This window comes from Musa acuminata, chromosome BXJ2-10, assembly GCF_036884655.1.
Source record: "Musa acuminata AAA Group cultivar baxijiao chromosome BXJ2-10, Cavendish_Baxijiao_AAA, whole genome shotgun sequence".
Taxonomy (NCBI): Eukaryota; Viridiplantae; Streptophyta; class Magnoliopsida; order Zingiberales; family Musaceae; genus Musa; species Musa acuminata.
In genome coordinates this window covers 36,567,747-36,595,404 of record NC_088347.1, presented here as the reverse complement: position 1 = coordinate 36,595,404, position 27,658 = coordinate 36,567,747, and the positions used below count along the sequence as shown (strand labels likewise).

The window sequence follows — 27,658 nt, the reverse complement described above, 5'->3', positions numbered from 1 at the left end:
GCAATCTAACATAATAAGCCATCATATTTACATCTGGTTTGTGTCTCGTGTCGTCTTACCGCTTACCGGAACATATAGAACCTTGGCTTCTTTTTTTTTAGCATATCAAACCCATGTCAGTAACCCAATAATCACAAGCGTTGTGTACCATGACATAACAATCAGATTGTCATAGAATGGTCAAACATACTCCCATACATAATGATGACAACAATATTAACTCGAATCTCCACAAAACTAAGCCTATGTATTGGTCATAACATATGATAAATATGTTTATCCTACATGGCTTCATCCATCACTTGTCAGATTTCTCCTTGGGCTGTAGTTTGCTGTAGTTTGCTACATGGATGAGGTCAATACAAAACTAAGCTTATGTATTGACCTCATCCTCAAGTCAAGCAGGTTGCTGTAGTTGTTGACTCCTTTGGCACACACCATAATCCTGTTAGATCCTAAATTAATGATCAAATCAGATATTGTGTTTGATCACAATAAGAAAGGGAACCACCGAGATTGTCGAAATCCCACCATGTACTCTTGTCAATGGTTCATATGAAATAAGGCCAGATTGTGAGGTGTGACACAGCAATAAACTGTGACCAAGGAGTAGAACATATGAACCATCTTTGCCCTAAGCTTCTTTCACAGTAAACTTGGGCACGTTCACGCACCACTTGTCCTCTCGATGTTGAGCCTGAGACGATCATAACCCTATCGCAAGAGAATGCTATCCAGGAAGGGACCTTCTTTTTGCTTCATACAGCCGAATATGGATATAGATACAAATTACAGGAATAAATGTTTGTTTTTGCTGAATTGGATGGATGCTCATCAACGAGCACGAGAGCTAGAGTTAGTTGACACCCGCTTTATACGCCTCTGCCTATATCTCCAAGCCACTTGAATGCGCCTCGCAGCCATGTTGCGCCAATAGGGTGATTCATACCTGACATTTTGATGAAAAGGCATTCTTGATCCTTACGGTTGCACATAGTATAAATGGTCCAGAAAGAAAATCAAATTGAAAATGATGGTTCAATAATGAATCGACTCTGAGCTGAATATTTAAAAATATACAAATTATCAACCAGTTATTGTATGCCTAAAACTGCAAATCTCTGAAAATAGTACCACTGGCACCATCTAAGGGTTTTTGAAGTTTTGATTGTGTTTGAATGCTGCTCAACAAGATTTAAAGCTCAGACAGTGGTGACAAGATTTAAAACGAATCATTAAAAAGATTATAACAAGTTTAACATGGAAGTCCTTATGCCTACTTTGAATTTTCCTGTCACCCTTCTCATTCTATAAGATTAATCTACGTTTAACATAGAAGTTACCCTTCATTGACATATTGATTTATTTGTTTCTCAATTATATAAAACATGCAAATCTTGATATTACAACAATGGAACAAATACCCATTTGTGATGGTAAATGTAGTGTCTGGAGGCAACATATAAGGATGTGAATGTGCATACAGCCTATAGTCCTCGTGTGACATGCATCCACCTACTATAGATGATACACCAAATCCTGTGACCTACGAGCACTACTTTCATGATAATCTAAGCAGCTACTGAATCTCCTATAAGGCTCAGTGACAAGCAAACTTGTTTCAAAAAATTCTCTTAACGAAAATTAAATAAGTACTTCCCCAAACGACAATTTATGACAGTACCCAGAATGACTCATGAATGGATATAAAAAATGAGATTCCATATTTACTTGAATGTTCCTCATCCTTCAATATTTCTGCTAATGATACTCTCACACCAATTAAACACGACCATCTTATCTATATGCAAAACAATTGCAAATTGGAAAATGCCTTCAAGGATTAGCCTTTGTGGCATGTTTTTCCTAGTTTTTGCACAGATTTAGTCTATTCTCATCCCAAACTTTCTGAGGAACCCAGGTGGTCTATTTTAAAACCATAGAGGCCAATGGCCTAAATGATCATCCATACTTCCATTTCACATGGAGCGTTAGGCTCATATAATTTATATTTCCCTATGGACAGAAAGCAGGTGATCTGACACAAGACACTAGGAGGAAAAAAAAAAAGAAAAGCACTACACAACAGCCAAACAAAAATAAGGTCAAGTAAAATGGAATTTAGAACAGAATTAATCAGAATTCATGAAAAAAGATATTTTAGTAGCATTCCACCACGATCTCAGTTAGTTCTAGGTACTATTCCATGTCACCACCCATGAAGTTAGAAATACTTTCAACCAAAACGTAGCTACCTGAGCCAAAAAAAAAAAAAAGATGGTGGACAAGCGAGGGCTGACTATGAATTAAAAGTCCAATTATTATTAGGGTTGACAGATGAAAGAGATACTGATAAGGCAAGGCTCAAGGAAAATTGGTGTCTCAGTAGCAAGCTGAAATGAAAATAGTGAGTCGATTGAATGCCCCAAAATGTTGCATTAACCTAAGCTGCTCTAGTTACCAGAGGTCTGTAACAATCGGTCAAGTGAAAGCCATCTTTCCAACAACTTCAATTGTGAATTCATCTTATAGTTCAGATGGCCTCTCAAAATAACAGAACTTCATGTTCCTATATCTCAATTGTTCCACGAGGTTCTCTTCACATAAAGCACATTTACCATAGCACACTCTTGCACAACAGTTTTCTATCGTTTAAGTTCTTCCACCAAAATTTTCCCAATAGTGCAAAGTTAAAAGTTCCTAGGATGGTTGGTTAGAGGTCATAGACCACCCTATTTCTGTCTATGCACACCATTGACCATGCAAATAATTTAAATACAGATATTACAACAGAAAATTAATTATGACCAAGCTCATTAAGACCAACCTTCATGCAAACAATAGCTTGCTTCTTTTTCCGAAAAATGCAAAATAATGTTCATCACCTAAAAGGATTTATTTTCTGAAGAAACTGCATGATTTACCTAATGGCTCCTTGTACACGTGGATTTCTCAAGAACCTGGAGAACAATGTAGTTACTTCTTCCAGATCAGCAGCACGAAGAGCAAATGCTTCAACATTAGTAATGCATTTAACAGTCCTGGTAGCGAATAAGCGCGATCCTGGGAATCGGATTTTCCCACCCTCTGCAAGCAAAACAAAATCCTAAAGACACATTTTAGCATGATTGCAAAATTACATCCAGTTACAAGTCCATAGGATTTTCTTTTTTCTTTTTCCTAATTGCCACTTTCAGCAAAACTAAAGGACTTTCCATTACCAAAAACAGAAAAACAAGGTCACAAATGAACAGCTGATCCATGTTCAAAAGGAAAAGATGACTATTAAAAAAAAAACTCATGGCTTTGATGTCCTGATGCTTTCCTAACTTTAGATGTTTGCAGGAACTTTACTAGACAGGATGGTTCTTGAATTTACATATTACAAAAAACAAATAATGAATGACATTGTAAGACTATAATGCTATGCATAATTTGAGAAGATAGATCATACCTTTATTAATTGAAGAGTGCTCAAGATACCAGGTAAGGAGCTCCTCACCACATACATCTCCTTCGGAGAGTGGAGCTACGTTTCCATCTGCTCCAATGCTTTCCAATTTCCCACGGACTATAAAAACCATCTTCTCAACTGTACCTCCTTCATAAAATATGGCACTTCCTCCAATGTACACCTTTTGCCTTAACTTTTCACAGACAGCATCTAAGATTGGCTCATCCATTAGAGTGAAAATACGGACCTGCAAAATTAGTTTATTTTTGTAAAATTAACAGGTGGACAATTACTTTGTGTGAAATATGATTTTATTATTTGTAAATTTAATATAACCCAGAATTTTGCTACAACAAATTAAACCAACAATAGCTTGTCAAAGCTTTAGGAAAGAGAAATCAGGTCCTATATGATGATTATAAATTGAAAAATAGACAACATAGTTACATTATTTAAATGTAAATAATCATTTAAAAAAAAATAGCCATATGATACTGAGTAGAAGTCTACAGTAGTGGCTAACCAATCCAACATCACAATATCACATTTCACTTCCAATCAAGTTTTGGCCCAGCATCTACTGTCATTATTTTGTTAAGTTCAATTGTAACATCAGGTTAGTCCCACATTGGAAGTGGACAAATACTAATATTGTCTTATAAGGGTGTGTATTAATTTAAACTTGGTTTAGGCCCAACAAAGTTAAAAGACTAGTTATCTCATCCAAGGTTTCTAATTTCATATCGTACCAGTGCCCCTACGAGGGGGGTTGCAACGGGACCAGAAGCGGAGGAGTCAAGGTCGGAGGGAGGAAGCTTCTTCTTCCACAAGGGCTTCTTCAAGTGGCCGCGGTTCTTGACGATGAGGGAGGTCGAGACCAGAAGCGAAGGAGTTAAAGTCGAAAGGAGGCAGCTTCACCAGAAGTGAAGGAGTCAAGGTCGGAGGGAGGCAGCTTCTTCTTCCGCGAGGGCTTTATTTCTCCTGTTACCGCCCGATATCAGCCGGAACAGGTTGGTAACGGTCGAAATTTCGACCATTACCGCCTGATATAGCCTCGTATCGCCCGATACAAGGCCAAAAGACTGATACCGCCCGTACCTACCGGTACGAAACGGTATTAAAATCCCTGATCTTATCTCATCATATAGGATCATGATATTTAATATCAAACCTTGTATTAGGGAATAGTGAGAGGCTCGGAAAGAGCTACTCATCTCATATTAGGGCTTAGTGGACGAGGTTGGAGAGTGTGTCACGACATGGAGAAACCACTAGGCTAAGCTTCATATGCACCATACTAGGTTTTGATTCTAGAATATGTTGGGCCTTAACAAGGACATTAGACTACTTCAATGGAAAAGATTGTAAAACACCAAGCATTTCGATTCAGTGGTTCAAGCTCAACAAAATTAATAGGCAAGTTATCTCATTAGGCTAGTCATGACACCAATAGGTTTTATCGAAAATGGTTGAAAAACAACAAATAAAAGAAACAAAAAAGAAAAAGAAAATCAAAATAAACTAGAGTAATGGATTAAAAAACTTTTGGTATATCTGTAATACTAATAACTATAGCAACAGGACAAAATTTAAAGAGGACCACTGAGAATTTTCTCAAATAAATTACAGTGACACATTTCACTTGACTCACATCTTTCATGCGAATATTAGGTACTATGCAATTTTATGGTAAATAGATGTCTATATTATGAGAAAAGAGAAATTTCTTCTATTTCTTAAAACTATGTCCTCCATTATAGAAAATCACAATATCCCTTTGCTAAAATTGTGTAGTCAAACTGTCCTGATGGTTCCTCACGAAAATCTGTTCCTTTTTCCTCGAGAATAGGATGATTCCCTAAAGCTCTCTCTCGCTCCTGAAATTATGATATTTAAAACATGAGAAAAGGCTTCAGCAGCCAGTTAATTGTTTGTTGTTTCCACTGTTTATTCTTTCTCAAATTCTTTATTCTTGTTTTTCTGTTCTGCCCTTCTTCTATACTATTTGCTGCATATACAAAATGTAAACTGCTTATTATATTATCGACCTATTATATTGAGCCCTAAAACTACATCACATGGTTATTATCAGATATAGTATCTTCAATCATATGGTGCAAAAATATTATCTTTTTAGGAACTAACTTTATTGAGAAACTTAAAGAAATGGCGACGTATTTCTCTTTGTATGTCCTCGGGTAAATTCTCTAGTAGTTCTTCTTCATTAACACCTCGAGTTGCAGCCCAACTAAATCTTTCAGCTTGTCTTACTTTCCTGCATTATAAATAAACGAAGCTGTCAAAGAAAACATAAAAAGAGAAAAAGAGCAAACATGCAAATAAATTAATTTGAGATTACACTAGTGAAAAAAGCAGAAGTAGAAAATGTAGCTAAGGGACAATACTCACAATATTACGTCCAGATAGTCTGCATTAGTTATGTAACAAAATATGAGATTGAAGTCATTAAATTTGTGTAGGAAAACACTAAGTAGTATTAAAAGAGGAATGGAAATAATATGCTTTCTCACCATCAAATAAGTTGAATACAAATTTGTTGGATGAAGGTTTTCAATTTCATGACATTGCTTCATTTCTTAATGTGCCAGTACCAAAGATGCTTCCTAACTGTTAGTTATCACGAGGAAGAAGTCAGCAGGCATGGAGATATCCTGGTACTTTGCTTTTGCCAGGCCACCACAAGTCGGCACCCATGTATGAGCTAGTCCTATTATGAATGCATGCTAGGTATGCATTGCACACTTATAACCAAGGTTCGTAATACCGTACCGTACCGGAGTTTCGACCTGGGCTCAGTACCGGTACGGTACGGTATACTGCTACAGTACTACTGCAAACCATGCTTATAACAATGCCCAAATGATCAAAATTTAGGGAAAAATCCACAGATAATTTCACAAGAGGCTTTTTCTAATGTATGTTCTATCTTATGATGAATAAAATGAAAGATTGACCAAAGTTTCATCATTCTAGAAAATGCAGGAAAAAGATTTTCTATCTGCCTTGCTGTGTGCTTATGTGTCTATTAGTTGCTAGCATGGTATATGTCATCAAGGCAAATCATACACTATCATGCAAAAGAGAAGTGTCAATGGATTTGAGAAAAAAGACCACAGTTCAAGGGAAGGAAATTAAAGACAAAGATTTACCTTGTCTCATTTCTTGTTTGATATCTTGTTGGATTGAAATAGTACTGGTAACCAACATATACCACCTGATATGACTGAATAAATGTTGGAAGATAAATATTGAGCGGGATTGAACTATATGGTCCAGTACTGATCCTTGGTTAGACCAATAACTGCTGGTTTGCCACATACTGGTCCAGTGGTATTTGAAATCTGGATACAACAATGGCTCATCGGACAAATCCATTGGAATAAACCTCGTGCTTACCCAAATGCAGCTATGATCTAAATAAAATGAGATCAGTTATTTGAAAATCCTGACACATTGTTCAGCAACAGTCCTGAATATCAATATCGTTTGTGAATATACACCCTGACAGCATGGTTTACTTATTCATGCCATGGTATGGAGATGGAACCAAGGTGTATTTATTCAGATGGTGGATTTTACTTACTTTCATTTTGTTTGTCCAAGGAGCATTTTTTGAACTTCTTCAATATCAGGCTGGTTACCTTCTTTTAGCTTCTTATCAATTAACATAAGTTGCAAGAGAAATTTTTGATACTTTTCATGAATGTTCACTTATCAGAGCACAAATACTTTTAATATTAATAGTAGAATACCATAGCACAGTTCCAGTGTACTCATTACTTTCTACTATTAAGCATTCTTCACAACCTTTTCCCCACATGCATACCAAAGCACAACAACAATTAAATGATATTATCAAGCCTTCTGAACACTTATTCACACTCGTAGATCGACTGAACGTTGTCATTCCCTGTAAGAAGTCATATTATTATTATTTTTTGTCATATTAGTAATGTTTAAGTTGAAGGTTATGCACATTACTTGTTATTATGGCCATGGTCCTGTCTGTTACAAGTTTTTAAGATCAAGGCTATGCCTTTTGCATCCATACCATGGCAAATACACCTTTCACTTAATCCACAAAATAATTGTACATACAAATAACTCCACCAAGGAATCAAATACCATTGGGACAAATGAATAATTCCAAGGAATCAAATATCGGTCAGACTGGGACTGCTCCAACCAAAGGAAAATACTGGAAAAATATAGGTTGGTAAAGATTGGAGTTTAATTTTTAAATTATATTTTCCGAGTGATAAAGGGTCATATTGTCATCACTTCCTTAGTTCGTTTGTTCAAGGCATGTGACATCCAAGCCACACCCGCTAAGGGTTAGCCAAGACCTTCACCTCTATACACTGTACGTTGTGGACTGCATAGAAAAGATAAAAATAGAAAGACGAACGCACAAGTAATATACTGCCATCGCGCATAGGAAGGGTAAGAATACCAGATTTAGAAACTAGATTTTGTTAGATACAAAATGCTCTCACATACTGACTGACTGGTCACACACAAAGGGGTTTCGAAGGAAGCTTAGACCTAATGTTCACCTATCACTTTTATCTAACATAAAGCACACATATTAAAGATTTTGCACCATCCCTCACACGTAGAACCAAGGCTCCATCCGGACTACTGCCACCCAGGGTGTTAAAACAGCTCACATTTTCATCGTAAGACCATCAGTAAAATTCAGCCCGTGGCACACAAAAACAGGATTGTTTTGGTTATTTTTCCTCGCGTGATGACAAACAACCAAGAACATTTCCAAGGTTTACAAAACAAATACAGAAATAAAAACATTGCTAAAAGCAAAATGCAGTTGACAATGCCGCTGCATGTTCTGTACAAGTTGCCTATGACAAATCACGTAAAAACACAAAAAACACAATTGAAAAGTCACGGATGTGCATCAAACACCTTTGCTACAACTCAATGATAGAATGGTGTGGGTGTACCATTTGGTAAATATTCATACCTGGCAGCCTTATTTATTTATAAAGCATGACGGTCCTGGATTTGAAGTAACATCACAAGTATATATCTGTCTACCTAATATTCTAGTCTATAAAGCATGGTAAACCTGACAGCCTTATTTGTTTATAAAAATTTTCATTTAATATAAGGGTACATGACCATTATTGAGTACCTCTAAGGCAACTATACACTTTAATCAACTTGTTTTATTTTTATCATAATCATATGCTTGAGTTAGATAAGGTATCCCATGATAGGGATTTACAAACACAAACTATAGGAGAGGAAAATCTTTAATTATAACAAAAACTCAACAGCTAAAATAGGTTGTTTCTATGTGCGCTCATGATACCAGTGGTACAATGTCATACAAAGATCACATGATCAGGCTGAAAGATCAAGTTGGCAATGGGGTCGTCGAATCAGATTGTGATTTTTTTTTTTTGAAATTACAATCACTTGCAATCTGTCGAAAATCGACAGAGATCTGCAGGATCAGCAAGAATTGGATTAATCAACCAATAATTACAGGTCTGCTAGAATTTACCAGGATAAACAGCCAAGATAGGTTGGATTGTCAGTTAATCTGGATCCAATCCTCTGAAGTCTGAACTATTAATTTAAGTATGCATGCAGTAGCATTCTATTAGCAGGTGATAGAATTTCAAGTTAAAGGACAAAATAGTCAACAATAAACAAAAGGCCAGATGTAGCTTGATTGATTTCTATAGAACTTAAGACATAACAACTAAGTGGTTATACACAGGTAAACAAAAATAAAACTAGACTACCAAACTTGTCGGGGACAGACTTATAAAGAGAAGAAAATATGATGAAGACAGGCAAAAGATCATTTTTTAACCAACCTCCTTAATGGTTCAGGTAATCGCCGATGGCTCATCCACCGTTCAACGTCACGTCGTCGAAGTTGCATTTCAAGTCTCCTAGTAAAAGAAATACATGGAACAAGATAAAAGTCATAAGATCAACAAGATAAAATGTCTTTCAAATACTAAACAATGACTTATAGAACAATTGCTTGGAAGATTGAAGTTCACTAAACAAGCCTTCTGAAATATTAGTTTGACTATATCTAATAGTTTTTTATTAGAACAATTAATTTCCAGCTACTTCCAATTAGATTAATGACAATTTTACTTGACCAGTTTTTTACTTGACCAGCCAAAGTTGGAGGACCAACTGCAAATGTTTAGTTCTTGTACACAGACACAAGATTCATGATCCTAGGTAATTTAGCAGCATCAGAATGTCCCAATTAGATGAATAAGTCTCTTTACATCCTCTTTGAATCCACCTCAAGTCACTACATAAAGGAAAATCAATTTAAGTAACTGGAAGTCCCTAACATGCTTTCATCTATCTATTAGAAATTGTGATTCACAAAGCATTATCTAATCAATTTTCAGACTGATGAACTTAATGGGCAATTACATCTCCATCTAGTTTCTAATTAGATCATCAAAGGTGAAGATTCCAATAGGTACAGGGACTGAACATGCTTGAAGCTCATTTTCAAAGTTCTATAGAAACCAATGGGTTTAATAATGAAGTGCCTACTGCCTAGAAAAGTAATCAGGCTGGAAGAACCATCCAGACTAGTATGTACTAGTATTTTTACCTCTCTGACCAGGGACTAGCACCTGGTTCAGTTCAAAATAGCTTTTTCTTTTTATTATGGACAGCTGAAAACAGCTGCTGACAACTGTTGACAACAGGTACATTTTCAGGTCCTCTTTTGAAACAGGTTTTTAAAGATCTATTATTTTTTTTTAAACAGGTTACATAAGTTTTTGAATATGGGGTCTTAGAAGGTGAAAATGACTATCAACAACAGGTGCGTTTCAGGTCCTCTACCTCCTATCCATGTCCTCCTTCCCTCTTCTCTCCCTCTTTCAGTTTGGTCCATGCCACCTGGTATGTTGGCAACCATTTATTGGTGAATTGGTACATACCAGACATGTACAATCTTGGCCAGAAACAGGTGCTGGGCTTGAACCAAAACCCTTCAAGATTTTTGCGGCATGAACTATTTATAGCAAGCAAAGTTTTCTCTTGGTGCACATGAGTTCTAGCTTAGTCATAAGCCACACAATACTTTCTATCTAGTAAAACATTTTGCTCTTTGAACCTTCACCAATCTTAAGACTTCAATTTAATTCTCATTTCTCAGTATGTAAGCTATCATGTATGATAAAAAACAATCAACTACGCTATTGTTATCTGAATACTGACACAATATCTCATTGAAAAAAAATTATAACTTAAACATTTTGACAATAATAAATAAAATGATCCTAATTCAAACATGAAAACAAGCAGATTAAATGGGATATAAATGTGAAGGAATGCATTTAGATATCTTCTTGCAAAATAAGCATTAACATTAAAACTAAAATAAAATTAGAAAAAAAGTATGTGTTAAGCCAGCACCAAAAATTTCTCAAACTACCCTTTTCTTCAGCAACATCCAACTTTAGCAAGTAGATTACACTCAATCATACATCTGAACTTTCAGTCACATATATGCAACAAAAGAATACATCACAAGAGCAATAAAAATCTCTTTCCTCTTGAGAAATAATACCCTATGTGATAAATAGTAACAACAATATAAACCACAGAAGCTAAAGTTAGGTGTTCTTTTACCTTCTACCAAGAGCCTGAAGAAAATTCTGCATGTTTCCGATGAGCAAGGCAAAAAGAAGCAGGCCTAGTCCAACGATTGCCATGGTGAACAAAACTTCCCACACGAAGTAACTTGGAACTTGGTTACCAGCTAGAGTACTGATTTGCTGGGGAAAATACATCACATTATAAAAATTTAACACATTGTGTAATGCAAAAGACAACTTTCTACTTATACATATGAATGTTCAAATATCAAAATATAAAACCACTGAGAAAAGAGTCAGAAGTTAGCATTTAAATATATAAAAAATAACTGTGTAAAGTTAGCAACATTATTAACAAATACCAAGTTTAGCTATAGGTGCTAGTGAATAGTGTACAGTAGGAAGGTAAATATAATTTTTTTTATCGTAACAAGTACATGAAAATCATATATAATTACCTTGGAAGTTAAAACTTTTAATTTGATACCAACAAAAAAAAAACACTCTTTTGTTAAGTTCAAGGGACCCTTTCTTTTTCTATATCTAGTACCTAAATTGATGGACATGAGTAATTGATTACAGTTATAATTCTCAGTTTTCACATACTTTTATTTTCCTTACCAACTTATTTAATGTAATCACCAAATTTTCTGTTTAAGCTAAGTCATAAATGACAGGGATAAAAACCAAGCACAGAGGCTTTCATGTAAAAGATCATGAAAGTATATATGTTAGACTTGGGATATTCACTAAGTTGTAACTGTTAATACCTTGTCAAAAACATAGAGAATTTATTTACAACTTTTAGATCCTAAAACAATCACCGCATATAATTTTGTCTTAATAATCATTTTCAACCTTATAATCTGATCTTAATTGGTACTTTTAATCTTTTATAGAATCAAACCCAATTAGTTTTATACTTTGACTATACACTATGTCACATGATTAGCTTCAAATTTTGGTTATCAATACAATTTCCTATATGATTTATCCATGCATAACCTTCAATAATTGTTCTTACTTCTTACAACCAAAACTGCAATAACACAACGTACAAGCAAAATGTGAAAAAAATGGAAAGGTATTCATTTAAACATCATCTAAGAAATAAAAGCAAGTTGTATTGAGCATATGTTTCTCTATGTGAAAAATATAGTTTTAAAATTTTCCTGAACCGGTACATACAACATGGTATTTATTGCTCTTGGCATGAACCAAAGGTTACCACCTACTAACATGCTCATCGCCTCAACCAAACTCACCAGCAGTCTTTTGCCCATTACAGGCCTGCATCAGTGGTGAGCCCATATCTCGGTCCCAAGCATTAAGAGACCCATTGGGTTCTCTTTCGAGGCTTTAAAAGGTCGTTTTAGGCTTTTAGCTCTCTTCACTCTCTCTCTCTTCCAAACTCAAATATTTTAAGAAAAGGCTCAATTTCTCAAGGTTCAATTTGAAGATCCAATTCGATTTTTCTCCCAGATTAGGTAAATCCAAACCTAATTAATTAACGCATTGGATTTTCAGTCTTATAATAGTGACTTTTATCTTATTATTGACTAGGTTCGAAAGGCTTAGACTATTAAGATCTCCCATGTCCATCTCATTTTATCACTGAGGCTATTGAGAAAGATCAAGTGATAAGGATCATGGGAGCCTCAGGATGAGTAGGGTCTGATGTTAAGAAGTGGTCAAACTTCAAGCAGTCAATTTATGGGTCTTGGCAGATCACAGAAGAGTCAACCATCAGGTCATTGTAATAAGGGAAAGGGTCATGCTTGCAACAAATAGGTAGATCGTTATAAATGATTGACAAACAATGTCTAGTTGGATGACAAAATACCTTCTCCTTTACAGTTCACACTTGTTCATTTGAAGATGCAAATCACTGAGAATGAGGATCCACATTGTTCATTTACAACCAAAACAATAAAGAAAAGATAAAGGATGTTGATTCATACTAAGAGATGTGACATAACCTACATGATATCAAATTAGGCAACAGTTCCTTGTATTATCAAATTTCCTAATACCCTGTATCACAATTGCATGCCGATAGTTGGATATTGTTTTTCTTAGTCAAATGCACCATATGGTATGCAACATTAAAGTGAAGAGAGTGGCAAATTTATTAGACTAGATCCTACAGAGCCATACTTGTCACAATCCTACATTCCTGAAATGCTTCCTACCACTCACAATTGGTCTGCAAAGTTCAATTTTGTGGGATAAGGATGTTGAGATGAACACAAAAGGTTCCTAGAAAGGATACAGCAACCGCATTTGAGAATGTTTACGCTCATCTCAATCAGAAATAAAATAACAAAACTATTTAAGGTACTCTAGATGTGTTGAAAGGATTTTCATAGATGCATGCCATCAATTACTTAAGCTGATCAGATTCAAATTAGTGGTGCAAGAGGCAAAGGAAAAGAAGATATTATCACAAATGATAGAATAGCATTTGATGGGTTTTTGGTTTGGCTGTCAATTAGCCCTATATCATGGATTGTCATATCATGAGCTACCACCTGTGACAAGTAGATACATGTTGGTCTGACCAAATACTGGGACAGACTTTCATGGGCATCAACAAAACTGCATTAAACCTGACTAATTTTAAACTACTATGACTAACAACATATTAAAAATTTTGGCCAATGCCCAATGAAAGACCTATAAAAGAAAACTCTCTCTATCTCTATTAATCCCTATCTATCTCAATCAATCTTCCACTTGGGTCATGCCACCATCAACCCTTAAACTTGCCTCGCATACCGTTGACTGGTTAGTTCCACCTGATTGTGAGCAAGGAAAAAAAGGATCCAATCACAGACCATATGTTTTTTCTTTATTTTTTCCCTTCTACTTCTTTTTCTTCCCTTCCTTTTCCAACTGCTATTGGTAGATCTGCTACAAGATCCTGTACAAGAAAGGCTATTCTTGCCCTCAATAGAGCTCAATGGCAGAAAGGAACCAAATACTACCCAATCTGTATATTGTGTATAAATAAACGAATTTTATATAACTGAATATTGATGCATGCCAACAAGAAAGTGCACAATTATTGTTTACATTCAAGATATCATCTAACAGACAGCTACAAGCAAGTTAGCATCATTGAACAGTTATTGTTGGCATGCATGTGTTTTGGTACCTGAAAGCCCCAAAAAAGAGAGTATATATATCTCTTCACCGCACTAGACTTCGTGGTCAGCAAAACAGTTTTTTGGTATATCCCATAATCAAAATCTCCATCAGTGTTAAAGCAAGCTGAAGAATCATTATCATCAACCCATTGTTGTCTGGCATGACTTTGAATAGCATGACCACGTCCACAATCAATTAATGTGCTGCAATTAAAATTATTTGGTGCTGCAGAGCAGGTATCTTGTAGACATTGGTTCACTCTCTGATAAGAAAAATATATGGGAAATAACATAGCAATTGCATTCAAATAATGGTTAATATTTATAACAAGGAATTCAGGACAGATATCTTAAAAGCCATAGCATATATGGCAGAAGCTCTTACAATTATAAAATATTGAATAGAAAATAAAGAAAATAACCAATAGTTGTGAGAAACATATGGAAATAACTAAAGCAAACTGTATTACATTTTTCTACACTATCTTGTCTACATAGATGCCAAGACCAAAACATATTGCCACATCTTACCCGAAAGGGCACTAAGGCTGTGAATAATGACCCTTCACCGACCCTGTATTGGTGGTAGCCTCGTGCAATAGGCTACCTATTTAAGCGTGATAAAAGGTGCAAGGAAGTGTTGCATAGAAATTTCTTTTTATGTGGAATCTCTAACTTCTCATTATGCAAGCAAACCTTGTAAGTTTTATCAAGGATTAGTTAAGTATGATTAACATGGACAACGAGACTGTTAAAGAAAAACAAAAACTAAATAGATACATGAAGAACATGTTGATGCCTTCAGAAAACCAGCTTGCAGAGCTTATTTACAGTTAAGAAATGGTAAGCCATCAATTAAGTAATACAAATCATCATAACATACAAAGGTGGTAAAGCTATCCTGACAAATTGCCTTCCCATGGCATTTGTATGAACAGTCCAATGGGTACTAGGACATAAATACGGCTGGCCTGGCCATGCCAACATATCAAGATATGTGAAATGGCAGGGTCAGTATTCTGAATAGAAAGACTAGATTGAAAATATTGATACATTAGATATCTATAATCTAATTCAAATTACTTTATGTGAAAAAATAAATGCCTTCCATTCAAGGAGCTCCATCTTTTCTCAACTGAACATTTGCCTCCTAAATAAATGATCCCAATGAACCAAAAGTTCTTATGATAATCAATTCATGAAACAAGGGTGACAAAAGTACAGTATGAGTCTTAAGACAGTCAGAATGATACATTTAATTCATAAGCAATTCACCTAAATAAGGCAAGAAAAGTAAAATATGAGTGTTGAAAGAAGATGCTGACCAGAGGCAACACCTCTGTCATGGTTTAACTTTAAAATACCACTTGGACTAGTACATGGAACGATAAGAAGATCCAATAATATCATCGTAAGGACCAAGACGGGCCTTATGCTGGGTGTGTAAGCATACCGCCTGGTGGTTAGTCCATCTTATTTGAAGTTTAAGCACTATGCCTGAAATTCTAAACCGACATGCTTGAAAAACCATTCACTGGGTCACAAGCAAAGGCACAGAGAAAATCTTTCACTCATCTTTCACTTTGACTCCTCTCTCTTTCACTCTCTTTCTCTCCAATTCAGCAATCCAACTGGGCTACATCCACCTTGATTACAGTTGTCTTTTACTCTGATCCATCCACATTTAAGATATGATCATCATTAGAAGTTGCTATATACTATTTCAAAATTCAGTCAGCAACTTAACATTAAGATTTAACAAAGACATTAATCAAGCACAGGTTCACATAGATATGGTCTAAAGACTCTAAACTACATGTATCTGAGTCCCATCTGCATGAGTTTGCCTAGATCTTTGCAAATATAGATTAGTTTCTTACAAATCTATCCTAAATCTACGAGGATGTGTGATGGATCCACACAAATCTAGGCTTGATCAACTTGAATTTAGGCAGAATATACATAGATATATCAGCATCGGATGACAAGGCATGGATATCATAGACAAAGCTTTTTATGATTGAATATATATATATATATATATATATATATATATATATATATATATATATATGTAATATTTGAATATATGCCACATGAATGAAGTTGTGTGCTAACTCTAAAGCTTTTATTATTGAATGTTATGGCTAAATAAAACTTTTATTTATGTTTTTCATTGTATAATTGATTATAGGTCATGAAAATATCAAAGAAACAGAATTTTGAGAGAACTTAAATTGCAACCATCATTGACAACCATCATTGGGAAAGATGTCCAATGGGAAGTCGGATTGGATCCATCACACCCAATAAATAGCAACTATTATTAACAACCTGTCCAACGGACTGCTCCAATGTTGGGATGAATGCAGGTAAAGAATGTACCAGATTATAGCTTAAGAATGTAGCAACCATTTGTGTAGGAGGAGTGTTATGAGAACAAAAAAGAAACATAGCTTGCTCATGGACAAAGTACTTAAGATTCAGAACTCACAACTATAATCCAAATAAAGCTATAATATCGCTCATAGAATTATTCTGAGGACATAATAGAAGACAAATATGTTAATGCGAAAGTTCTAGATTTTAATAAAATCTTGGATTCCAGAAGCTTAGCTCAAACATCACCCTCTAGCAATAGTTATAAAGAACTAAGAAACTCTTAGGATATTTGGCAAACACTTTTGTCATTTGCCATGTCCAGTGAATCTCAACTTTAAACCTGCTAATTCATTAGTAAAAGCAGGTAAAGAGTGAAAAGAGAGCAAGGCTAATATTAAAGGCTAGGGGCTAAACAGCATCCGGATTATGTCATACTAAGTTTAGCAGATGTGCACCTTAAATAGACTGCGCTGACCATATAAATAGGAGTTCTTGGGCAATAGAATCATAAACTAAAAAAAATGAAACTCAAGACAGCTTTGGAAAAGGCATATAACTAAGGATATATCCATCTGATGGACAAATATGTCAGAAACACCAGTCTAACCTGTAAGCCAAACAGATACCAACATGAACCCACGACATGTCCAGCCAATGCAAACATAAGAAGATTAATTACGAAGTTCGCCCATGCTGACTCAAAGATGAAACCACTTGCTGACTGCCCACCAAGAAGTGGTAGAAATCTGATAATTCTTGGGATATACTGAAGAAGGACAGTTACACGTAAAAGATTTTTGGCATAATTTGCTTCTGATGATCCCACATAATTTGGTATTACTGCTAATATCATTACCTATACCACATCAAAAGAAAGACATCAAATAAAACCCATAATAAAGACCAACTGTCCATAAAGTACTACAAGAACAAAGCCATTTTTCTGCATAAAATTTATAAATAAAAGTTTGATGAAAGAAAACCAGGATGGTTACTTGTTAGCTGTAGTTCATGCATGAACGACATTTGCAAGAACCAGGAAGCATTTTGATATTAATGTATTTATACAACTGGACTACCCAGAAAAAGCAGCTGAATTGATTTCACACAAAGCCATGATATGAACATTATTCTAAGATCTAAAGGCCAATATCAATAAGTTCAGACTGACTGCTTGAATACTTTCCAAAGAGAACCATACTTGTACCCTTGTTTGTGGAAACAATCAAGTCTAAACCAACAGAATAGAGGAAGAATAGACTTCCATCCTTGGATGAATTCAGAAAATCCAGACAACCCTTCCTATCTTGAAGTCCCCTTCACTTCCAAACAGGAAAAGTATAGCATTTAGCAAGCCAGAGAATAGCAGCTCAAACCAAAGGATCTATTTTAATGATCTCTGAAAATTCTTGCTTATATACAACTATAGTTTCATTCCATATGTTTTTCTTAGATTACCTTATTCCAAAATTTTAGGTTTTTGTACAATCTCTTTGGCTCTAATAAGACACCCAAAGTTCTTAATTCTGGTCCTAACTAATGAAACAGTCGAACACATAGCACAAAACAAAGAGCACCATCCTAACCAAAAATTGATACCTTCATTGTGGCACCGATTTTGGTAATCTATCAAACTGATACAATACCAATATACTGGGTGGTATGTTGATATGTATTATTCAAGATCATAAATAAAATAATAAAAAATGAGAATGAATGGCTTGTACATATATTGAGTTATATGTTTCAGTGTAACATAGTAAGAATAAAAGACTTGGTATGACCAATGTTGTGGCATGAGAACATGCCTACAGGCAACCCACATGGAAGAGTTCATATCACTGTTGTCAAAAGGTGCTCGAGTGCTTGCCTAGGCACTCAGGTGACGAGATGAGTCTCGAGCATCTCAAAGGGCTCTGTACAAGACACCTTAGACTGGGAGCCTCAAATGGGGAACTAGGCATCCCAATGAACCTAATGATAGCCCCAGCGATTGAATTTGTCTAGTATGACTTACACTCAAACATCCACCGACGAAATTAAGTCCAGCCCAATCCAATGCCCCACCTGAATGATCAAAACTGACTTAACCCACATTTAGCCTGAAACCCCTCTTAGCATGCCATTAGGCTCAACGCACTCACAAACCCAATGCCCTTGCTTTGCGCTTGAGCCCAACAAACCCCACTCACCTCACTTAACAGCCCAGTGTGTAGTCAGATTCAACGCACCCGCAAACCCAATGTTTTGGCTATGTGCTCAAACCTGGAGAACCAACCTGGTTTGGTTAATCCCACCAGGCAAATCTACTACCTTATGCAAATCCCAATGCACCGCTCAGTTTGTCCCAATGAGTGACCAATACATCCAATATGTCATCAAACACAATCAAGAACCTCTTTCCTTCCGTCTTTCAACTAAAGCAATCTAAAAAGTATATTGCAATTCAGATAATTTGTTAGTTGCCAGACATTCTACAGACCAGACATACACTTGCAGAACTTAAGGAATTAATCAAGAACGATAAAGAAATGAAAATAGTCCATACCTGAGGAAGCGGCAACACAACAAACAAATCCAATAAAAAGTATCCACGAAGATAATGAAGAACAATTTTTTTTGGCTGATCAACTAGATCCCCAGCGCCAACCACTCTAGATTCAGGAGCAACATATGCAAGCCTAAACTGTGCAGATAAATCAATAGAATAGGTAAAAGAAGTGATTGAATTTGTGACAAAAAATGAAGTTGCGTTATAATTAAAAGGGAATATTTAAAACCAGACTCCATTTACAGAAAACAAATAAATCAAGCAATATTGCTCAATTAACCAATGGCATTGATTACAACACTACCACTGACAAATAAGAAAACTGTAAACTCCTGGATATGTAAATTTTGAGTTGTCAAGTGCTGATTCTGCAATGCCCAAAAAACATCATGCTTTTTTTTTTTTGAAAAAACAAACTTGCAAATCACATCATCTGACAGCTTAACCAACCAAAGAAAATCCATAATCATATACATTTAATTCGTCAAATGCTTCAAAATGTTTGATTTTTACAGACAAATAGTGCACTCATAATTCACTATTTGTGAGAGTATTCCCTGTTACAAAAGAGTCATAAGATAATGTGAGAATTATGACCTGAGACAGTTCTAGGCAAAATCATGATAACATTTTTTGAAATATCATGATAACTTAAAAGGCAAGTCTAGTACTGAAAGATAACCTCACTGGAAAACAACTCAACACAGACAGATGAAAGAAGTTGCTCTGAGCAGTACATTTAAACAGCAAACAAGAGTGCCAGTGTGCTGATATTTATATAATTGGCAGGCGTTGGCATTATAAGAAGCTAAAAGGAGTGCAATAGTTAGGTATTCACCCAGCCAGTGGAACTCAATTATCTGATGGAAAGTTTTACCAATTAGTATTAAGTAGCTGATCATTGATGGATTATATTTAAAAGTTGCTCTAATTTTCCTCATCTTTTTTCAACTTCACCAATCACCACAACATAACACGTACAGTTAACAGTGCAACCAAACGTTTCCTAGCTGAAACATGTACCTAAAGCTTTACCTGAAGTATGATGTGCAGAAGGTAAATGAAATCAGTCAGACTTCGCACAACTGCAATTGCTGTTGCCAAGGACCAGTTAAAAACTATACACTTGTTGTTCTGCATTAACGAAAAAACATATATAGTGCAACTTTCACAAAAATAAGGGGCAACATCCAATGAATATGTACACAATAGAGGACATGTAACCAAATACAAGAAGCTTTGTAGTCAATAAGTTTCAAAAAGAGAAGGAAGTTAAAAAGTTGGGATTTAGTATCTGTTGTTCTGAGCTCGCATGAAATAAGATAACCACAAAATGAGTTCTTTTACTGAATGGAAGAGAACAATTCTAAGAGTTCTCCAAAAAGAATAAATAGTGACATAAGAAACAACATGGTTTATCACAAGAAAATAAACAGCATCATCAAAGCACTAACTTATAAGAAAACTTCACAGGTAAATTGAACAGTATCATTATGATCTTGTACAACAAAGAATAAGCCACTCCAACAACTCAGATTGATTACATAGTTACCTCATGGTGTGCAAAATTAGAGTATACCTCAACGTTTTGCATGCTAGCACTCGTTACTCACTACTATGTCTCAATATGAAAAAGATCTGTTGCCCGTGCATCAATTAACACACTAAAAATAATTTGATTTTGTTCACTGACATACCCAAGCATGCCACTTTTTGTTCAAAGTTCAAACCCACAATTAACATGAAACCAAATCTTCTTTTCTATTCATTTAAATAACTTGCTTCTGTCAATTAATGTCCGTCTTGCAATTCCATCAAGTTTCTTATATAGTAGACAGAATTTAGTTTCTCATCCTTGAGTAACCCTACAAAAATAAACAACATAACCCTTTCTAGAAGTCCCCATTAGAGAATACATCTGGTGCTCATCATTCAAGACCTTAATCAGTTTCGCTTATTGTTATATGAGTTTAGTTCTTTAGTAGAGCCATTACTTGTTCAATCTTAGGATATTTTACCTAGATTAAAGGGCCAAATATCCTTTGGCATTACGAACTTAGTAGTCTAGATTGAAAAGAAACATATAAAACACACAATCAACTGCCATGGGCTTTATTACCAAACCCACAATCCAAACTCAGAAAATGCAGGTAATACATGTATTGCCATTGACGTATTGAGGACACGGTCCACGATGCATCATCTAGAATGATCTTTCCAAATTGTAATTGATTACAATTGTTCTTGATTTTCTCAAATTCAACATTTTCAGACATTCTTTTTAACATCCATATAGAACTGTACACCCAAACAAGGTGATAAAGGTTTCACAGAAATTGAATCCGAATAACTAAAAGATAATGCAGTTTAGTTTCTAGAGTTAATTATCATTATTATATAGACAGCAAAACTTTGTCCCATGGACTTATCCAACATTTCCGCTTATTAGTTTTATGAGAATTAATTATAATTACGAAACTCGAAAACCATTAATTTATGATACCATAAACTAATCAAAAAACTAGAATAGCAATATCTTTTGCATTTAAATGTGACCTGGTATGACAACAAAAATTATCATGATACAGATTAAAATAGGTGATAACATACCTTCTGAACAGACAAAAGGAAGAAAAACAATGGATCGATGAAAATTGCAATTAAGCAAGATATGACAAAAAATTTGTTCCACTGTTGAACAACTTTTGTATGAGGATTCATGATTGGGAAATATGAATTGAGACCAGATATCCATTTCTTAACCCATCTATCATCATCCCCATAGAGAATGTTATGAAGCTGTAAGCCACAGAAATCATAAAAATTATGTCAGTTCAATATTTATGACTCCATTATATAGACTAAATTATCTAATGTAATATCATCAAAAATAATCCCAAAAAACATAGTACAAAAACAGCACTAGGGGTTATTGGAGCAACAACAAACTTAATACTGGCAACGACAAATCTTTACAGCAAACAGGAAGCTGCCGATTCATACTAGAAAAATTGTTTGCAATTATTTTCCACCACGTATTTGTGATAATTGAGGAATTAAGTACCATAGAAGAAGGGTACAGATCAAAAGATACTTGTTAATGATGTGGAAGATGGAGAAGCCATTATTATAATTTATTTGATGAATATACAACTTAATTTTAGAGATAAACAATGGTGAAAGGTTTAGTTATCATAGATCTATTCATAAAATTAAAGCAAATAAAAATATTTAAGAAAAAATGAAAATAAGTAAGAGTGTGGAACCTAATAGCACTAGTTCAGAAGAGTGTAGGATATACAGGATGATTCAGTTGACTAATTTATTTAACAAGTTGTAAGGTTAAGAAAGACTCTAATGAATGCATGAGAAGCTTTTCAGTATCAATTTATAAGAATAAGAAAACTATCCAAGGATATTCAAGTTATAGCGAAAACAAGAAATGAATTATACCATGAAACTTTCGGAAAGGATGATCAGAGGTACAATAAGATGTGAAATGAAAATATCCAAAAATCATTTTGGTTTTATGCACTGAAGATCAACCATAGAGGCTATTTACTTATTTAGGCAATCGATGGAAAGGTATAGAGAGAAGAAAAGACTTGCATATGTTTTTATCGTTAAAAAAAAGTCTATCTTAGAGTCTTGAAATATCTATATGATCGACTTTAGAAAAGAAATGTATTTTCACTAATTATATTGATATATAATATACGTATGACTATAAGCAGCTATTATGTAATAATATTTATATAGTAAACTTGCAACTGCACAGACAAATTTGAACATCATAGATTCATAATGACCTATATCAGACAGGAGAACAAAGGTTACTAGAACATGTGTGCAAGAGCAAAAAGTGTACCTTCTTTTCCAGAGAAACTGAACTTTTTTGGTGACTTCTTTTGGCTTTATAAACTGCAGGGCATTCAGTGCAGTCAGGGTTATTGCATAAACCCAAAGGTCCAGACATCAGCAGATGTTCATTTCTCGTCACATAGTTAGTATCTGGAAAGGCCCCTCCACCCAATACTTCTGGCATAACAGCTTGGGATCTGTTGTGCAGTTTGCCATGTCCAGTCCAATGATTTTCTGGTTTTCTGTTCCTACTTAAAGGGCCAACTGCAACTCCATACTCTGTTGTCCTCTGGGTACGCAGAGGACCAGTATGAAACACCAAAGAATCTTCACCATCATAAGATGCATTTGGTGGCACAGACATTGATGCACTCCTAGCAGTAAATCTTCGCATCTCTATATTGCCTGATAGCATCGGAACATAATCTTTCTCATGTTCAGCCATTTTTTATGACTAAACCTGAATCAAAAACAACATTTTAGTAAAATAAATTAAACCTGAAACAAAAACGACCTTCTAGTAAAAGAGTTCATTTTTAGAAATATTTTGTCCAAGATTTTTTTCTATGAATCAATTTTCTCTTCTTTCCAGATAGTCACCACCCACCCACCACAAGGGCTTAGTGCAAAAGAAAAAAAAAAACACTATACTAATAGAAAGCTCCTGATAAACTATAAGCCATTCCAAATTGTCGAGTAGAATACATGCGTTAAATATAGCAAGTAACCTCTTATAAAACTAGATTAATACATTGTCCAGTAGACACCATGGAAACATCAGAGTTAAAGTTGCTTTATGTGCTTGACCAAGATTCATCTCTACATGTGTTCTTATGTTACCAAGTCAATTAATTTCTGGAAGATCTATATTGATATACGTTCAACAGCATCAAGAAGAAGAAATCAGTTAATTTTTCCATTGCCGCTGCGATGCTGATACTACCACTGTTGCTGCTTCCCAAGTATGCTACCGCTACTCCTCCTCCTCCTCTTCTTCCTTCTTCTTCTTCCTCCACCGCTTCCTCTTCCTCCTTCTTCCTTCCCCCGTCCTCCTTTGTTCCTCCACCGTCCCCTCCTCTTCACCCTTTTTTTCTTCCTCGTCGAAACATTGGTACACTGACACCGGCATACCATGTCAGTATGCTGGTACATACCGGTCCAACAGATTGTTGAAACGGGTCCAATACCTGAAAAGGCAATCCTTACATTGAACCACACACGACACTAGATTCGTAGAAGTCTCATGCAACAAAACCACCCCTTTTTATCATTTTTCTATATTTATTTCATTAGATTTTGAGCTTACAGACTAGATTTCAGTTATTGTGATTCAAACATCAATATATGTGAAAGAAGTATTAGCACATATGGGAAAGAATTAACTAAGCTAATGGTACTCCAATATTTGTTTCTTGTGAAATAATCAAATGGCTATAAGACAACAAACAAATTGTTTCCTAACGTTTAAGTAGCATTAAGTTTGATTTCTAAGTAATGAGTTCCATAATCCATGTGTTATCTTCAAGTGTGAAACGTTTGTTATATATGCTATATCAAATGATATTATCACAATAGAAGAATACATAGATGACTTGTAATATTTCTTTCTTTTTCATTTAAGGTTTGCATCATAGTGTTTCTTCCTTTTTTTTCTTTATGAAGTAGAGTTCAAGCATTTGAACTCAACAGCAATGATCATACCACCTAGGTTACCTAGTAATATTGTATTAATTTCATAGCAAAGAAGCAAAAGAGTATGCAAAATTATCATGTAAAATGATGCCATGGAGAGTAAAAATATTTGAAGATTGATTTACATTGTTAATTTCTTCACATTCTTAAGTATTTTGTTAGCAATCTTCCAATCTCTTTAAAACTTAAAACATCTGGAACACCAATATAACTAGAAACAATGCAACTAAAACTCATAGGTAGGGCAAATTCTATATCAAAAAATTAATATATACAAGGTAAAATAATATTTGACCATAGATTTTGGAGTTTTTTCTTTGGTAACACCAATTAGCTACAACTTTTTAGATTACAGGCATTCTTTCTTACAAGCATACACTATGTAGATTGAAGCAAGAGATTCTTGAGAATTGAAACCTAATTCCTCTCTTAAGGAATGAGTGTAGTAACACTATTTTTTGCTAGGTGCAGGTATTTTCCTAACCAGATATTTTATACTGCGAAGCTACTGCCATTGTGGAGGGACCTAGGAGGGCATCAAACAAGGGAGTGTAAAGGATTTTGGTGGAATCTGATTCCAAGTGCTTAATTGACATTATTAATGGTCAATGTGCCCCTCGCTGGTTAATTCTTGAAATAATTAGGAGTATTTTGAGCTTGCTGAGGAATTTTTACTGATTTATCTATTGTTTGTACCTTTAGAGAAGGGAACAAGGAAACTAACTTGGCCAGAGTTAGCAAGTTTGAAGTTGTTTGGCAAGGGACTGTTCCCTCTTCTCTTATGTAATGTTGAGTGACACTCTGGGACATGGTTATTTTTGTTCTATTAACTAACATATAATCTTTTTTCTTTTTGGGGACTTAGTTCTTAAGAACATGGTAATCATATTTATGTAAAAGTGCAAGTCAACATCTAAGTATGGATGTAACAGACTAATCTTAGAACCTTAACCATTCTTAGTAGCAGTAGAGAGTTTAGGTGATCGTTCATTGATGAAAGTTTTTGTCTTCCAGCAAGAACAGACTAATCTGAGAACCTTAAACATTCTTTAGTGCCAGTAGAGGGTTTAGGTGATCATTCATTGATGAAGGCTTTTGTCTTCCAGCAAGATCATGTGCAAGTCAACATCTAAGTATGAACGTAACAGACTAATCTTAGAACCTTAAACATTCTTAGTACCAGTAGAGAGTTTAGGTGATCATTCGTTCATGAATGTTTTTGTCTTCCAGCAAGAACATGTGATTTTGTTGCTAGTCTCACTTGTATTCTATTTCAAAACAAACTGGAACGGGTAAAAAAAAACAAAGAACAAACAACTTAAGATGAAATTGGTCTATAGCCAGAATAACCCAGAAACATACGATTTGACTGTTTCATAATTCATTCTAAAGTAAAAGAAAAGATGCATATCAGCCAGCAAGGCAGTGGAAAAGCAAATAAACTCAGACAAGGTTTCGATCGAGAAGACGTCCTCAACACAAGTGAGACGTTTAACCGACAATAGCGTCGATAAGGCTATTCAAAAGGAAGGGCAAAAAGTAATGAATCAAAACATTCAGTTTGCACCAATACTCAAATGTTTTCGCATGAGAACAAAGAAATTCACAGAAGTTTTAAGTATACGTGCTAAGTACTTTAGGTTTCAGTTCAGGTGTACAAGACAAAATATTCGAGCAAATCTCTTGATTCAAAGAAAATCCTGTCAAAATATTGAGGAAACGGTTGAAAAACCACTGCCCGAAAGAGGGCCATCATCCTGTCTATCCCAAGAAGCAGCAACACAATTTGAGCGAAAAACTGCTTCCAAATCCTACCTTTTGCCGAGGAAACAACTCCCTCGCCCAAAACCTCAACCGAAGAAGCAGCGGAGCGACAACAAAAGATCCGAAATTATTGCGGGATTCATGCGACGAAGATCACAACAACCGAGCAGCAGCAGAGACTGACCGGCGCACTCCAGCCTCCGATCGGCTCCCTCACATCAAGGAAACAGCGAAACCTGGCGGCGTTTTCCCACACCAGTGGCAAGAGGCACCATCTTCGACGCGCCGGATGTGGGACGGAAAGTTTCACCGCGGGTGAGGAAGGGGGAGAGTGAAAAGGCCGAGTCGGGAGGAAGCATCGCGTGTTTCTTCGTGGTAACGGAGGAAAATATAAAGAATCTCTCCAAATTAAAATGATCGAAAGGGCTATCACTGGCGCTTTGGCTGTATCGATGGAGGGCCCTTCGTCGAGTCTCTGCCGTCTTTATTGAAGTCTCTCGCCGGTGGACTTGACTCGGGGGAGTAGGAAAAAGAAATCAGAATAAATAAATAAAAATAAAAGGAAACGACGAAGACGAGGGCCACCCCGATGGGCCCCGCTCACATTCAAGTACGCGTCAGATGAGCCGGTCTGGAATACTTGCGACCACGTGCCGCCCCCCCCGGTTGCCGAAACGCTTCACTCGCAAGCGAACCGACGTCCGTTATTTTTTGTTATCTGGTCGTTGACCTCGTGGATCCTAAGTCAATAAATATGGACGGTTGATTGCTTCAAATAGGGGTGCTGTCAGAGCCGCAGGATGTCGAGACCTAAAAGTGAGATCGCAATCCATCTAATATATTTTAAATATTTATCTAATTATGATATATTATAAAATTTTAATATATATTTTATATCTTAAATACTAAATTTACTTATTAAATGATAGAGATTCGAAATCTCATCCGATATATTTTTTTATTATTTGTTATTTATTTAAAAAATTATATAATCATGCACTATTTCATTAATCGACGGTGAATGACTTAATGGCAGTTCTTACGATTTCATTAATTGTCGATCTTGGAGATAGTTTTGACGTTAGATCAATGAAGTTTCTGTTTCTGTTGTTGTTCTATGGCAGGACAAATTTCTCGCAGTGGCGTCGTCATCTTCTTTTCCTTTGTT

At 35.4% G+C, this 27,658-nt stretch overlaps 1 protein-coding gene across 3 annotated transcripts; it reads right to left on the bottom strand.

Moving 5' to 3' along the window:
* Positions 1-150: 150 nt before the first annotated feature.
* LOC135625511 (probable cyclic nucleotide-gated ion channel 20, chloroplastic) lies at positions 151-26,958 on the bottom strand. 3 transcript variants are annotated; one of them, XR_010492069.1, is made up of 13 exons: positions 26,542-26,958; positions 23,042-23,494; positions 21,784-21,972; positions 20,209-20,307; positions 19,171-19,308; positions 17,230-17,478; positions 14,249-14,503; positions 11,126-11,271; positions 9,325-9,402; positions 5,600-5,729; positions 3,455-3,701; positions 2,925-3,106; positions 151-949 (listed from the first exon to the last, which is right to left on the bottom strand). XR_010492069.1 is itself a non-coding variant. In XM_065130404.1 (13 exons), exons 2-13 carry the CDS (start codon positions 23,477-23,479, stop codon positions 835-837), a joined length of 2,247 nt encoding a protein of 748 aa, XP_064986476.1. In that variant the 5' UTR covers positions 23,480-23,494; positions 26,675-26,954; the 3' UTR covers positions 151-834. The 3 variants fall into 3 exon arrangements, 2 of the variants coding, with proteins under 2 accessions (XP_064986476.1, XP_064986475.1); XM_065130404.1 differs by having other exon boundaries at positions 2,925-3,087; positions 26,675-26,954; XM_065130403.1 differs by having other exon boundaries at positions 2,925-3,087; positions 26,542-26,953.
* Positions 26,959-27,658: the final 700 nt, after the last annotated feature.

Coding starts and splice junctions, on each gene's coding strand:
- LOC135625511 (XM_065130404.1), bottom strand. CDS start 23,479: ATGGCTGAACATGAGAAAGATTATGTTCCGATGCTATCAGGCAATATA. Junction 19,309..20,208: donor TTCTGCACATCATACTTCAG/GTAAAGCTTTAG, acceptor TTATCTGCACAG/TTTAGGCTTGCATATGTTGC. Junction 3,088..3,454: donor GCACTCTTCAATTAATAAAG/GTATGATCTATC, acceptor TTTTGCTTGCAG/AGGGTGGGAAAATCCGATTC.